The following is a 16264-nucleotide window of genomic DNA, read 5'->3' as shown; positions in this document are numbered from 1 at the left end:
TTTCGAGTCCATGCGTAAACGGCTGCCATAAATCACCTTTTTCTATTGTGTTTCTGGTGAGGTGCTGCTAGTGAGCCGGTAAGGTTGGGACAACAGTTGCGACTTGTTGTAGGAAAGACGCAGTCGCCTACAAACAAAAGTACTGTCATCCTTAAACCAGCAGTCTTGCTCAGAGCAAGAGTCCAAACTACGACACTGCAAAATAAATAAATAAAAAATGCAACATACCCAGTTGAAGAAACGGTTCGGGTGGAGTACCTTTCAGAGCTGTATAAACTGAAACTGAAGAAATTTAACGGTAATCTGGTTATTGAAGGCTCGACAAGTTTATGTACTCAAGTGGCACAGAATTTGTTATGCCTATCCCAAAAGTCAAGTAAGTTGAAGAATATATATGTAATTAAAAAAGAACACAAGTCGATGGCCCAGACGGACTTTCGGCCGACATACTTCAACTCAATCCCAACTTGGGGGGACAGGCTCTTACTCCAGTATTTATGGAGGTGATTAATGGCAGGAAAAGTCTGGCAATTTAGAAAGGAGGCATTAGAGTCCGAATTTTTAAGAAGGGCTCAAGAGAACTGCAAAGGAACTATCGTAGGATTACACTATTGGACATATCTAGTAAGATCTAAGCAAAACACCTACCAAGAACTCTAGAAGAGACGGTTGAGACTGATAACCTCCTCCTGGAAATGCAGCTTGGCATAAAAGGATACTCAACTATTGATGGCTGTCTTGTTTTACAACAATTGGTTAAGAGTATGCCTTTAAAAGGAATCTTTCTCTTTATGTTTCGTTTCCAGATCTGATAGCTGCATTAGACACAGTTAATATTTTTTGCCTCTGGATGAAAATGGCAAATTGGGGGATTCCTTCCGCTTACTGAAACTGCTCATTTAATTATATGAGGACTCATGGAAACAAGTTGAGTTGGGCCCCAAGAGGGCATTGTCTGATAAAATTAGCAGCTCTGTCAGGGATGTATTCTGACGCCACTCTTGTTTTTAATATGTATGGCAGATGCTCCATGTGTCTTATCTCTAGCTCATTTTTTCCCCCAGAATTGGGCAAGAAATACAGGCAATACTGTTCTCATTGTTTAGATGCCAGTAGGGTTACAGAGGCACATAAATTAATTTGAGAAATATTGTTTTAAATAGTCTTAAAATAAATGTCTCAAAAACAAAAATGATGGTTTTTTTCCAAAAACAAAATTCAAAAGAAAGTGGTCAGGATGGTTAAAAGGGAAACAATTGGAAATAGTGAGTGAATATTAATTAATAGCTAAGAATGGTGTTTACAAAGAATCTCAATTTTATAAAATCATATAGACTGCCTGGAACAGAGGGCTATGGTGACTGCAAGGGCACAGAAAAGAGCAGACTCCTTATAGGGGCATAAATCATTGAATGTTTTTTAACAAAGACATACAACTTGAAAATAGTGAACATACTCTTCTATAGTTGTTAAGTATTGGATGTGAAAGCCTCAAAATGTCTTCAGACAGTGGAGATCAATATTTGGAGTAAATGGTTTGACCTATCAAAGAGTTCTATTAATAGTGCACTGAGACTCGAGTTGGGACTCAAATATTATGTTCAGATATGTCTAATGATCAACTAAGTACTTGCTTAGCATCATAAATTCAGGAGGTGGGGTCCTGGAATTATCCTCTAAAAGTTTATCTCCAATCCAGACATATGGTGGAAGGAAAAAATTATGGGTAAAACTTTATTTCTGGAAAATAGGAGGATTCTTAGAACATGCAGAAAAAGGTTGATCAAAGGTTTAACCAAGATAACTGTCAAACATATTAAAACAATAAGGATTAGATGGTGAATGTTAAAACTCAGATTGGTCCATTTCCGGGACCTATGTGCTGGAATAAAAATAAGGGAGAAAAGACTATTGCACCAAGAGAAATGCCAACTTGTCCTTTTTGCAAGTCGACTCCAGAATCACTTTTACACATAATTGTATTTTGCACAGCTTTCAAATTATAAAGTTTTATTTGTTTCCTGGGTTTAGAGAGACGGGTATACGCTGTGTCTCAGAACTCAGTGTATAGAATGAAATGTGAGAACATAAGGGTAGGCTTTAAGTCTAAGAACATTTAAATATAATTAGGAGGAGAAGTCAAGAATCGATTGCTTAATTGCTGGTTAAAAAAGCACATTTTTTGCTGTTTTGCACACTTCTCCTAATTACCCACGGTCTGTAATGAACGGCCTGTGTCACTCATAGTATTTAGAAACTGAGGTAATAGCACATAGCTCGAAATAATCTGTACATGCTTATCATAAAAAATACTGTCACCCATGGCATAACTCCAGTTGTTCTTGAGATAGGTGTGCAGTATTAGAAGTATTTGAAACCAAGAAAACAAACTGACTTATGGAACACAGCAACTTTAGATCAACCAATGTATGCACAACTAACCAAAGACAATCTGTGATAGGGCTGATCTGTTCTCTGTTGCATCAAGATGGGACCTACAAAGACGTTCTGAACTTTGTTTTGTTTTACTCATTAGAGGGCATTATAGCAGTTTCTTCATAAGATGCTGTTTGCACTCATGATCAGTGCATGTAGGGGAAGGGATGGGGCCCTTGACAAATGGTGTGTGGTTAACATGTTGTCCCTTTTATAGATCTCCTATTTACAACTGTATGCTCCTCCCTTTGTCACTAGCAGAAAATGCCAATGAACCAGCAAATCAACACGGCCTGAACAACGCACCCGGTAGCTCCACTTGGCCAGTTGTGCAAAGATGTTTCTCACTGAGCTCTGGTGGGTGTAAAGTTCCACCTGCCCTGGGCAGTCAAACAGGAAGTAATGCCCCTTTAGTGCCATCAGCTTTTCCTGCAGCCAGTCCAAGTTGGCCTCTAAGTATTCCATGCAATAGATCAGCCCACCATTTGGCCCAAGCTTCAAACTGTCCATCACATCAGCAAGGGTCACCAGCTCAGAGATATCAATGTCGCACTTATATGGAGTCCCGTCATTGGCTGGATCCAGGTTTACCACAGCAACCTTGCGCCCCACCTTTGTCAGGAACTCCTGCATCGCCAGGCAGTAGGTGGTTTTCCCAGAACCAGGTGGCCCAATCACTACCTGGCCGAAGGATGTAGTAAACAACTTTTGCGACATCACAGCTGCTATGGTTCGTCACTTGCAGCAAATCCTGAAAAAGAGAAATGATCTTGTCAGACTTCACTTAACTTTTTGCTGGTATGGACACCTATCAAATGATTGTCTGTCAGGGTGCAGTCTGCGTCCACAAAACCATTTTTCAATTTAAGTGCCTGCATATATTGCAGTTGGGGTGCTGACATCAGAACACCTCTCTAAAGTGGAGGGGCATCTGGGTCTGAAAATAGAAGGGTGTTGGCCAGTGGTGGAAAAGCAGTGTTATGGTCTCTTCCTTTCGATAGGAAAATATCCAAGGAACAATATATAAATATATCCATAATGTACAGGGTTTTCTTGTCTTATTTTCTATATCACCATATCCCACAGAGTTGGAAATAAGCAGCTGGTAAGAACCAGGTGTCAGTTTAGGTCCTGAGGATCGACCGGTGACCGACAGGCAAGAGAAGAAAGGATGGAAACACGCTGCCCAATACTTTAGGAAGGTGGTTTCTTTATCACACCCTTACCCTTTCTGACAGCTGTATAATCTTTAGTGAGTGTGATAAGAGGCAATGTTCTCACCTAATACAATTTTAAACCACTTAGATCCCACAAACATATCAGCAAAATAACAAGAAACAGATGATACTAACAAGCATTTGCAAAGCCAATAGGTCTCAGCAATCCGAGAGCTATAGACGTTGGCAATGTTAATGCATTTGCGTACATCAATAAAACAAAATAGCCCCAGAGCTGTAGACAAATGCATTAACAATTCCAACTGCTATAGCTTTCAGACTACCAAGACCTATTGGCTATTGGATACAATATTCCATCTTCTACAAGGGACTATTTTACATCTAAAAATACTCTCAGCACTGTCTAGCCGAGACCTAAAAATGCACCTCAAAATGTCTTCTGCTTAAAGGTAGCAAGCTGACCAGACAAGCCCCAATGGTTTTACGTAGGAAGAGCAAAAATAGGAGAAAACCAGAAGTTGCAGATAGGATCCCAATAAAAACTTGCAACCTACTTTTGGGCGGAGGAGCAGTTAAAGAAAGTGTGACATAAATTAAGGCCTTGAAGGATATGCATGAAGTACTTTTTCACACAATTAAGTGAATTAATTTGTGACAATCACAGAATAATTTAGGGTGCCAGAAAGTCAGTTTCACCTTTATGTTAGACAAGTCTAGCCAACTCAAAGCACATAACTCAGTTCCTCACAGATCCTGTTCCCAACAATGTTGGAGGCAACCAGGATCCTGAGGATGGTAGTCGTGAATTTCAGTACTCTTTACCTCAATATTTACCGCTTAGCTTTAACATATAATCTGGTACACAAATGGAAATATAATCAACCAGATATGGCGGGGTGTAGGGGACATGAGAGCATGTAAAAGGGGCGCTGAGAAGTGAAAACCTTAGATTGATCCAGCTCAACTTCTTTCACAGGACACATCCTCCCAACATGCTACAGGCAATGCAAGCAGCCATAAAAAAGGAATGTAGTTGGAACCTTTTAGAGAGCACTTTCGATAAGAATGACCTCGCCACTCCCACCCTGCAGCTTTCACAACCGTAAATCGTCAACCTATTTAGGGAACCTGTGAGGTTTAAGACGATTCCTAAGAGATTACTTTCTTGGAATGAAATGAAAATAAAAGAAAAGTGTATTTCAAAGATAAGGATATGCTTTCTCTCCCTATTTGTTAAAATAAAAATGTCATGGCCAAATGTTGAAGATACTGATACCCTTTTCTCACATGAGGTAGAACTACAGAAGTCACACAAACATTTTGAGTGAATATATTTACCATAGCAAAAGTGACTAACGGGGACCTCAGGTGAAGCTACACCTCAGTTATTTTTATTCTGCATGATACCAAAGTAAAAGCATGGGGTAAAGGCGCCCACGTACATGAATATGGATTGTTCCAGATTGAAAGGAGGATAGTTGTTAAGTACATGATGTTGGGGTGCCAAGTAACTGAACTGTACAATACCCACGTAAGTGGATAATAACAAAGCAACTAAATACCTAAAGAATTTTGCTGGCATGGAAATATACAGTAACAGCATAGGACGTGTATGCATGCTGTAGATATATTTACAACAATGCATATTGTACAGAAAATGCCAGAAATACATCAATGAGGATGTCAGAAGACATATATGGTTCAGGAGGCCCTGCTTTTTCAAAAAGAAGGGGTGTTACACTGTCAGCACGGTATTTTTCATTCTTTTAATGCGCTGCGCTTCTTTAAAAATCAACTTTTGGGCATAGATACCTAGAATAAGACTCTGAAATATACATTCCAGAATACCTATTACTCTTTTCTGACATCTCTGTGACTAGGGAGGCTATCTAATACCTGAAGAGTAGCTACTGGAGCTGAGCATGCACAGCTGAAAAAAAGAAAAATTTAGTGTCAGTGTAACTTTATGTAATGGTATTGATGATTTACAAAGTGCTCTTCCCCCATTCAGGTCTCTAGGTGCTAAATTAAGTAAGTAAGCAGCAGGACACAAAGTAAACTTTTACTCCATAGGTGAAACAATGTACAACGCAGAGCACCTTGAATGAGAAGCATGCATGTATAGTCGAACAATCTAAATAGTTAACAAGCATTGGTAAAGCCAATTGGTCTTGTCAATGTGAGAGTTACTGGCTTTGTTTGAGTGAATTGGTGTAGAGTGGCACTAAGTGGTGTAGAGTGGCATTGTGTGGCGTGTGGAGTGGCAGAGTGGAGTGGAACTGGGTGACGTGGAGTGGTGCTGGGTAGCAAGATATTGTGTACTATAAATGTAGCTTATGGCCATCTTCAGAAAGATACGGAAGGATTGGTATTATTTTCCTCATGAAAGGATTAAACAGGTATAAACAGGGGCAACTTGGAGTCCATTTAGCAAGAGGAATCAATTTTACTCCTAAACTTCTCACTGATTGAGAAGACTTGGTGCAGCATCCAAAAACCAGCTAAATGTGGACATTTTAAGCTCATTTGGGGAAAGAAGACAAAACAATACTGTATTTTGGCAGGGAATTTTACTCGATGGTATACACTTCCTTTTTAACCAAAGAGAAGGAGTTTGGCCCTGCTTTGGTCAGGTAAATGTAGTGAGTTCTCAAAGAGGGGAAAGCTAAACACAAAACAAACATTGACAAAGCCAACAGGTCTCGCCTATGAGAGAGCTATAGGCTTTGCAAATGTGTTTCAGCCATGTTGTACACCAGAGTGGCTGCTGTACAGCATGGCTCAAAGTTAATGGCGTACAGGAGAGTGTTGTGTAGTGGAGTGGCTTAGAGTGATAAAGAGTGGAGTAGAGTGTCACAGAGTTGAATCCAGTGTCAGAGTGCAGTGTCAGAGTGAAATGGGGCAAAGTGGCGTACAGTGGCATGGTGTAGAATGGAATAGTGGTGTAGGAGGGTGTGGAGTAAAATAACATGGAGTGGCGTAAAGTGGAGTGATAGAGTGGAGTGGAGGTAGTGTGGAGTGCAGTGGCACGGAGTGGCCTAGAGTGTAGTAGCATAGACTGGATTAGCACAGAGTGGCATAAAGTGACAGAGTGTAGTAGCATAGCATGGAGCAGAGGGTCATAGACTGGAGTAGTGTGTCCCAGAGTAGAGTAGAATAAAGAGGACTATAATATCAGAGTGGAGTTGTGTGTTTGTTGAGTAGATTGTCAGAGTGGAGTTGCGTACAGAAGAGTAAAGTGTTGTGAAGTAAAGTATCGTGGCGTGGACTCAGAGGTGTGGAATGTAATAAAATATCTACTTGTCCATGGAACACGCTGCTTCATAAATCTACCTGTCCTTTACACAAAATCGACCTGTCCCTTTGGTACTATGTAGAGCGGGGAAAAAATATGACAACATTCTCATTATATAAGAGCTCTGATAATATCCTCTCTGAATGTGGCAGGATTAATACTATAGTGCAGTTGAATACTAGGAATTTCCTTATTTTGCCACATTTTTGAAGATCTACATACTGGGGCTAGAAGAAGCAGTAAGCAATAGTTCCAGGTTTGGAATGCCTTTGAGTCTGCGCAAGCTCCTTTACAAAATGTGTATGTAATTGGCTTAGCCATGATTGGCATATTTGATTTATTAGTAAGTCCCTAGTACAGTGCACTAGAGGTGCCCAGGGCCTGTAAATCAAATGCTACTAGTGGGCCTGCAACACTGGTTGTGCCACCCACATAAGTAGCTCTGTAATCATGTCTCAGACCTGCCACTGCAGTGTCTGTGTGTGCAGTTTTACCTGTAAATTCGACTTGGCAAGTGTACCCACTTGCCAGGCCTAAACCTTCCTTTTTCTTACATGTCAGACACCCCTAAGGTAGGCCCTAGGTAGCCCTATGGGCAGGGTGTAGTGTATGGTTAAGGTAGGACATATAGTAATGTGTTTTATATGTCCTGACAGTGAAATATTGCTAAATTCGTTTTTCACTGTTGCAAGGCCTGACCCTCTCATAGGTTAACATGGGGGCTACCTTTAAATCTGACTAAAGTGTAGATTCCCTTTGGGAGTGGATGGACATGTGGAGTTTGGGGTATCTGAGCTCACAATTTAAAAATACATCTTTTAGTAAAGTTGATTTTAAAATTGTGTGTTTGAGAATGCCACTTTTAGAAAGTGAGCGCTTTCTTGCTTATACCATTTCTGTGACTCCAGTTTGTGGATTCCCTGTCTGGGTCAGTTTGACAGTTGGGCTGGTTGCACCTCACACTAGACAGTGACACAAAGGAAGCTGGGGTGTAGTCTGCATTTCCTGATGAGCCATCTGTGCTAGGAGGGAGGGGAGGAGTGGTCACTTACACCTGAAAGGGCTGTGCCTGTCCTCACACAATGCAGTCTCTGACCCCCTGATGAGTGTCTGGGGCCTGGCCTGGGCAAGGCAGGATTTCACATTCAAAAGAGACTTTACTTTGAAGTAGGCCTACTTCAAATGAGAAATTGGGTATAAGAAGTGCACCCAAAACCACAGACTTTAGAAACCCTTCTGGAAACAAGAGGAACCTCTGCCTCGAGAAGAGCTGAGGAACTGAGGAAGAAGAGCTGCCCTGCCTGTGACTGTGCTTTGTGAAGCTATCTTGCAGTTGCTTCTTCTGCCAGAGTAAGACGGCAAAGACTGGACTTTGTGTGCCTTCTATCTCGAGAAGAAATCTCCAAGCGCTTGATTTAGAGCTTGCCTCCTGTTGTTTGAAGTCTCAGGAACAGCAAAGACTTCTCTCTGCCAGCATCTGGAGTCTCTGGAGAGACTCCAACTCTGCCCTGTGGTGCCCATCCAGTTCCTGGGACCCTGAAAGGAGAAGCTGGCAGTCTAAAGACAAGGAAATCCACGCACAGAGCACCGTGCGGGGAAAAGATAGACGCGACTCAGATCTATGGCTGAAGAAACGACGCGCCGCCAGCTCCGCAGCTGAGAAACGACACTAGCAGGAAACCCGACCGGAGAATCGACACACGGAGCAGGAGAAACGATGTGCAGCATCGCTGACGGAGGCTGGAGATCACATACCGCTCTGCGGGGTTTTTGGATCATCGTGCGGCTGGATTTCCGACTCAAGTACCGCTGTGTGTGGAAAAACAACACAAGGCCTGCCCTGACCCGAGAGTGCTGACCGGATCAACGCATCGCTCTCCTGTGGAGAGAAGCAACGACACTCCCCGACCCAGCGAAAGGAGAAACGACCCACAGTCTCGCTCGTGAGTGGAATCAATGCCTCGCAAGCCCTTTTTTACGCACACTCGGCCGTGCGGGGTTATTTTTGACACGCTCAAGGTACTTTTTCACGCTGACAGCCTTAGTGTGTGTTTAAAATTACTTAAAGACTCTTTTTGCATTTTTATTGATAACTTGACTTGTGTATTGTGGATTTTTGTCATTGTGGTCTTGTTTTGTTTAGATAAATATTTCCTATTTTTCTAAACCTGTGTTGTGTCATTTTGTAGTGTTTTCGTTAGGTTACTGTGTGTGTTGGTACAAATACTTTACACCTAGCACTCTGAAGTTAAGCCTACTGCTCTGCCAAGCTACCAAGGGGGTTTGCAGGGGTTAGCTGAGGGTGATTCTCTTTTACCCTGACTCGAGTGAGGGTCCTTGCTTGAACAGGGGGTAACCTGACTGTCAACCAAGGACCCCATTTCTAACATTGGTGATCAGCGGTTGAGATTTGGACTTGTGTTTGTACTTGACATACAGTGATTAAGTGTACACTACTATTTTGAGTGCAGACAACTACCTGACCACATACTACTTGTTTGGTGATCTTTGATTTTTCTCTTTTGCTTGGATTTTTCCCTACACCCATTTTTGTGGTAATCTTTGATTGACTTCTGAACTTCATTTGGGAACTTTTCTGGAGCTTTGCACTTTTGTTGACTTTTCATCATGTCCCAATCTGGAGATGCAGCAGTTGGAGCTACTTTTGACAAAAAGAAAAAAGGGAGCACACTGCCTCACACTCCAGCAAAAAGTTAGCCCCAATGCATCATGGTAAATGCAGTCACTTCGTTTTGTGTTGAAAAAGTAATCAAAAGTCTTTCACCTAAGTAGGTGCAGCAAGTGCTGTGTATCTCTGGACACGTGTTTCTAGGTTTAGCCCGTCATCAGCAGAGAGCAGCCAAGTATGTGGGGTTGCTTGAAATGCCGCCAAAAGTCTTCTCAGGTTTATGTACCACTCACTGGCGCACAGGTGCCTCACCAGAGCTCGTCAGCTCGTTAGCTCAAGGGAGCAGTCATTGGACAAAAAGAAAAAAGGGAGCACACTGCCTCACACTCCAGCAAAAAGTTAGCCCCAATGCATCATGGTAAATGCAGTCACTTCGTTTTGTGTTGAAAAAGTAATCAAAAGTCTTTCACCTAAGTAGGTGCAGCAAGTGCTGTGTATCTCTGGACACGTGTTTCTAGGTTTAGCCCGTCATCAGCAGAGAGCAGCCAAGTATGTGGGGTTGCTTGAAATGCCGCCAAAAGTCTTCTCAGGTTTATGTACCACTCACTGGCGCACAGGTGCCTCACCAGAGCTCGTCAGCTCGTTAGCTCAAGGGAGCAGTCATTGGACAAAAAGAAAAAAGGGAGCACACTGCCTCACACTCCAGCAAAAAGTTAGCCCCAATGCATCATGGTAAATGCAGTCACTTCGTTTTGTGTTGAAAAAGTAATCAAAAGTCTTTCACCTAAGTAGGTGCAGCAAGTGCTGTGTATCTCTGGACACGTGTTTCTAGGTTTAGCCCGTCATCAGCAGAGAGCAGCCAAGTATGTGGGGTTGCTTGAAATGCCGCCAAAAGTCTTCTCAGGTTTATGTACCACTCACTGGCGCACAGGTGCCTCACCAGAGCTCGTCAGCTCGTTAGCTCAAGGGAGCAGTCATTGGACAAAAAGCAAAAAGGGAGCACACTGCCTCACACTCCAGCAAAAAGTTAGCCCCAATGCATCATGGTAAATGCAGTCACTTCGTTTTGTGTTGAAAAAGTAATCAAAAGTCTTTCACCTAAGTAGGTGCAGCAAGTGCTGTGTATCTCTGGACACGTGTTTCTAGGTTTAGCCCGTCATCAGCAGAGAGCAGCCAAGTATGTGGGGTTGCTTGAAATGCCGCCAAAAGTCTTCTCAGGTTTATGTACCACTCACTGGCGCACAGGTGCCTCACCAGAGCTCGTCAGCTCGTTAGCTCAAGGGAGCAGTCATTGGACAAAAAGAAAAAAGGGAGCACACTGCCTCACACTCCAGCAAAAAGTTAGCCCCAATGCATCATGGTAAATGCAGTCACTTCGTTTTGTGTTGAAAAAGTAATCAAAAGTCTTTCACCTAAGTAGGTGCAGCAAGTGCTGTGTATCTCTGGACACGTGTTTCTAGGTTTAGCCCGTCATCAGCAGAGAGCAGCCAAGTATGTGGGGTTGCTTGAAATGCCGCCAAAAGTCTTCTCAGGTTTATGTACCACTCACTGGCGCACAGGTGCCTCACCAGAGCTCGTCAGCTCGTTACACTCGCTCGCTCGTGCACTTGCTGCACCTACTTAGGTGAAAGACTTTTGATTACTTTTTCAGCACAAAACGAAGTGACTGCATTTACCATGATGCATTGGGGCTAACTTTTTGCTTGAGTGTGAGGCAGTGTGCTCCCTTTTTTCTTTTTGTCCAATGACTGCTCCCTTGAGCTAACGAGCTGACGAGCTCTGGAGAGGCACCTGTGCGCCAGTGAGTGGTACATAAACCCGAGAAGACTTTTGGCGGCATTTCAAGCAACCCCACAGACTTGGCTGCTCTCTGCTGATGACGGGCTAAACCTAGAAACACGTGTCCAGAGATACACAGCACTTGCTGCACCTACTTAGGTGAAAGACTTTTGATTACTTTTTCAGCACAAAACGAAGTGACTGCATTTACCATGATGCATTGGGGCTAACTTTTTGCTTGAGTGTGAGGCAGTGTGCTCCCTTTTTTCTTTTTGTCCAATGACTGCTCCCTTGAGCTAACGAGCTGACGAGCTCTGGAGAGGCACCTGTGCGCCAGTGAGTGGTACATAAACCCGAGAAGACTTTTGGCGGCATTTCAAGCAACCCCACAGACTTGGCTGCTCTCTGCTGATGACGGGCTAAACCTAGAAACACGTGTCCAGAGATACACAGCACTTGCTGCACCTACTTAGGTGAAAGACTTTTGATTACTTTTTCAGCACAAAACGAAGTGACTGCATTTACCATGATGCATTGGGGCTAACTTTTTGCTTGAGTGTGAGGCAGTGTGCTCCCTTTTTTCTTTTTGTCCAATGACTGCTCCCTTGAGCTAACGAGCTGACGAGCTCTGGAGAGGCACCTGTGCGCCAGTGAGTGGTACATAAACCCGAGAAGACTTTTGGCGGCATTTCAAGCAACCCCACAGACTTGGCTGCTCTCTGCTGATGACGGGCTAAACCTAGAAACACGTGTCCAGAGATACACAGCACTTGCTGCACCTACTTAGGTGAAAGACTTTTGATTACTTTTTCAGCACAAAACGAAGTGACTGCATTTACCATGATGCATTGGGGCTAACTTTTTGCTTGAGTGTGAGGCAGTGTGCTCCCTTTTTTCTTTTTGTCCAATGACTGCTCCCTTGAGCTAACGAGCTGACGAGCTCTGGAGAGGCACCTGTGCGCCAGTGAGTGGTACATAAACCCGAGAAGACTTTTGGCGGCATTTCAAGCAACCCCACAGACTTGGCTGCTCTCTGCTGATGACGGGCTAAACCTAGAAACACGTGTCCCGAGATACACAGCACTTGCTGCACCTACTTAGGTGAAAGACTTTTGATTACTTTTTCAGCACAAAACGAAGTGACTGCATTTACCATGATGCATTGGGGCTAACTTTTTGCTTGAGTGTGAGGCAGTGTGCTCCCTTTTTTCTTTTTGTCCAATGACTGCTCCCTTGAGCTAACGAGCTGACGAGCTCTGGAGAGGCACCTGTGCGCCAGTGAGTGGTACATAAACCCGAGAAGACTTTTGGCGGCATTTCAAGCAACCGCACAGACTTGGCTGCTCTCTGCTGATGACGGGCTAAACCTAGAAACACGTGTCCAGAGATACACAGCACTTGCTGCACCTACTTAGGTGAAAGACTTTTGATTACTTTTTCAGCACAAAACGAAGTGACTGCATTTACCATGATGCATTGGGGCTAACTTTTTGCTTGAGTGTGAGGCAGTGTGCTCCCTTTTTTCTTTTTGTCCAATGACTGCTCCCTTGAGCTAACGAGCTGACGAGCTCTGGAGAGGCACCTGTGCGCCAGTGAGTGGTACATAAACCCGAGAAGACTTTTGGCGGCATTTCAAGCAACCCCACAGACTTGGCTGCTCTCTGTTGATGACGGGCTAAACCTAGAAACACGTGTCCAGAGATACACAGCACTTGCTGCACCTACTTAGGTGAAAGACTTTTGATTACTTTTTCAGCACAAAACGAAGTGACTGCATTTACCATGATGCATTGGGGCTAACTTTTTGCTTGAGTGTGAGGCAGTGTGCTCCCTTTTTTCTTTTTGTCCAATGACTGCTCCCTTGAGCTAACGAGCTGACGAGCTCTGGAGAGGCACCTGTGCGCCAGTGAGTGGTACATAAACCCGAGAAGACTTTTGGCGGCATTTCAAGCAACCCCACAGACTTGGCTGCTCTCTGCTGATGACGGGCTAAACCTAGAAACACGTGTCCAGAGATACACAGCACTTGCTGCACCTACTTAGGTGAAAGACTTTTGATTACTTTTTCAGCACAAAACGAAGTGACTGCATTTACCATGATGCATTGGGGCTAACTTTTTGCTTGAGTGTGAGGCAGTGTGCTCCCTTTTTTCTTTTTGTCCAATGACTGCTCCCTTGAGCTAACGAGCTGACGAGCTCTGGAGAGGCACCTGTGCGCCAGTGAGTGGTACATAAACCCGAGAAGACTTTTGGCGGCATTTCAAGCAACCCCAGACTTGGCTGCTCTCTGCTGATGACGGGCTAAACCTAGAAACACGTGTCCAGAGATACACAGCACTTGCTGCACCTACTTAGGTGAAAGACTTTTGATTACTTTTTCAGCACAAAACGAAGTGACTGCATTTACCATGATGCATTGGGGCTAACTTTTTGCTTGAGTGTGAGGCAGTGTGCTCCCTTTTTTCTTTTTGTCCAATGACTGCTCCCTTGAGCTAACGAGCTGACGAGCTCTGGAGAGGCACCTGTGCGCCAGTGAGTGGTACATAAACCCGAGAAGACTTTTGGCGGCATTTCAAGCAACCCCACAGACTTGGCTGCTCTCTGCTGATGACGGGCTAAACCTAGAAACACGTGTCCAGAGATACACAGCACTTGCTGCACCTACTTAGGTGAAAGACTTTTGATTACTTTTTCAGCACAAAACGAAGTGACTGCATTTACCATGATGCATTGGGGCTAACTTTTTGCTTGAGTGTGAGGCAGTGTGCTCCCTTTTTTCTTTTTGTCCAATGACTGCTCCCTTGAGCTAACGAGCTGACGAGCTCTGGAGAGGCACCTGTGCGCCAGTGAGTGGTACATAAACCCGAGAAGACTTTTGGCGGCATTTCAAGCAACCCCACAGACTTGGCTGCTCTCTGCTGATGACGGGCTAAACCTAGAAACACGTGTCCAGAGATACACAGCACTTGCTGCACCTACTTAGGTGAAAGACTTTTGATTACTTTTTCAGCACAAAACGAAGTGACTGCATTTACCATGATGCATTGGGGCTAACTTTTTGCTTGAGTGTGAGGCAGTGTGCTCCCTTTTTTCTTTTTGTCCAAGGAGCTACTTTTGACCTGGAGAAATTGGATAGCTATATCAAGGCACAGTTAAAAGAGTTCTGTAAAATCTTTAACTGTCCCATTAAGAGCTCATCCAAGAAGGAGGAGCTGCAAAAGGCGCTGAGGGCCTAGTTGACAGCCAAGAGCACTAGAGGGCACACAGAGGAGGAGGAAGTGCAGTCCATACACAATGGTATTGTGGGTAGGCCTTTTATGTCCAGGGGTAGGGTCTCCAGGGCAGGTAGCAGTGTCCCATCTAAGGGTCTGACCCCTGAAGAATTGCAGGACAGCCACGCAGAGAGGGAGCACCCGAGGGAGTTGGAGAAAATGAGGATGGCACTAGAAGAGAAAAATATTTTGTTGGCTCATGAGCGTAGCTTGAGAGAGCTGGATCAGAGGAGCCGGTCTAGTAGAGATGGTGGCAGCCACCTCACAGTGCAGCCCGAAAGGAGGGTGCATATTCCTAAAGATCTTGTGAAGGATTATAAAGGGAGGACGACATATACTTGTGGTTTAAGGGGTATGAGTCTGCTCGCCATATGAATCTGGTCCATGAAGCTCATTGGGGGGGCGGGTCTGTGGAAGCACTTTGAGGTAGAGGGGAGGGATACACTGACAGCCTTAGGGGATGCTCAGAACCTCACATACTCTAGCATGAAGGATGCCTTGCTTACAAGGTATGGTCTTATGAGCAGTACAAGGATAAGTTTAGATCCTACAAGAAGAAGGAATCCCAAACAGGGTTGGAATGTGTTGATTCTTATTGCAGGTCACTGGATGGTTGGGTGAAGGGCAGTAAGGTAACTATGTATGAGGGGCTTTACAATCTGATTTCTTGGGAGCACTTGTACAGTTTATGTTTTCCAGAGCTGCGCCAGCACCTGATTGATAGCAAGCTGACTGACCCCAGGAAGCTTGCGCAGGAAGCAGACCGCTGGGAGAGCACCAGGGTCCAGAAGAGGTATGGGGAAGACCACGCCAAGAGTGGGCAGGGTCCCTCTCAGAAGAAAGGGCGGGGTAAGGGCAAACAGGGGGAGTTCTCTAAGGGGGCCCAAACTGATTCCCACTGTAAGGATTCCCAACCCCCCAGTGAGAAGAAGCCATGGTTCTCCAAAGGGAAGCCAGTGGCAGGTGGTCCCCCACATAAGTGCTATGGATGTGACCTGGTGGGTCATGTGAGGGGGGAACCCAAATGCCCCAAAAATACACCAGCACCCACTGGTGCGCCGTCCCAGGGTTTGGCCAGTGTAGCCCTTGAGGAGGAGTTGGTTTCAGGTGGGTGGGAACCAGCTGAGATGACCCTTGTCTCACTAGGGGACAGTGTCTGAAAACACTAAGAAGTACAGGCAGCGGGTGACCATTAATGGACAGAGGGTGAAGGCTCTGAGAGACACAGGAGCCAGCGTGACTACAGTGAGGAGTAAGCTGGTGTCTGAAGAGCAGATGGATCCCCGGTACTTCACCAAGTAGTTGCAGTGGACAATTCAGAGCTTGGCTGCTCTCTGCTGATGACGGGCTAAACCTAGAAACACGTGTCCAGAGATACACAGCACTTGCTGCACCTACTTAGGTGAAAGACTTTTGATTACTTTTTCAGCACAAAACGAAGTGACTGCATTTACCATGATGCATTGGGGCTAACTTTTTGCTTGAGTGTGAGGCAGTGTGCTCCCTTTTTTCTTTTTGTCCAATGACTGCTCCCTTGAGCTAACGAGCTGACGAGCTCTGGAGAGGCACCTGTGCGCCAGTGAGTGGTACATAAACCCGAGAAGACTTTTGGCGGCATTTCAAGCAACCCCACAGACTTGGCTGCTCTCTGCTGATGACGGGCTAAACCTAGAAA

At 44.6% G+C, this 16264-nt stretch overlaps 1 protein-coding gene across 1 annotated transcript in view; it reads right to left on the bottom strand.

Moving 5' to 3' along the window:
- The window catches only part of GPN2 (GPN-loop GTPase 2), a 90881-nt gene that overhangs the window by 60517 nt on the left and 14100 nt on the right, over positions 1-16264 (bottom strand). Inside the window, exon 2 of the mRNA XM_069217828.1 lies at positions 2743-3187. Within this exon, the coding sequence (XP_069073929.1) occupies positions 2743-3153 (411 nt within the window). The 5' untranslated portion in view covers positions 3154-3187. The remainder of the gene's footprint in view (positions 1-2742; positions 3188-16264) is intronic.

Source organism: Pleurodeles waltl, chromosome 12 (genome assembly GCF_031143425.1).
Source record: "Pleurodeles waltl isolate 20211129_DDA chromosome 12, aPleWal1.hap1.20221129, whole genome shotgun sequence".
NCBI lineage: Eukaryota > Metazoa > Chordata > Amphibia > Caudata > Salamandridae > Pleurodeles > Pleurodeles waltl.
This window is presented reverse-complemented; position numbering and strand designations above follow the sequence as displayed.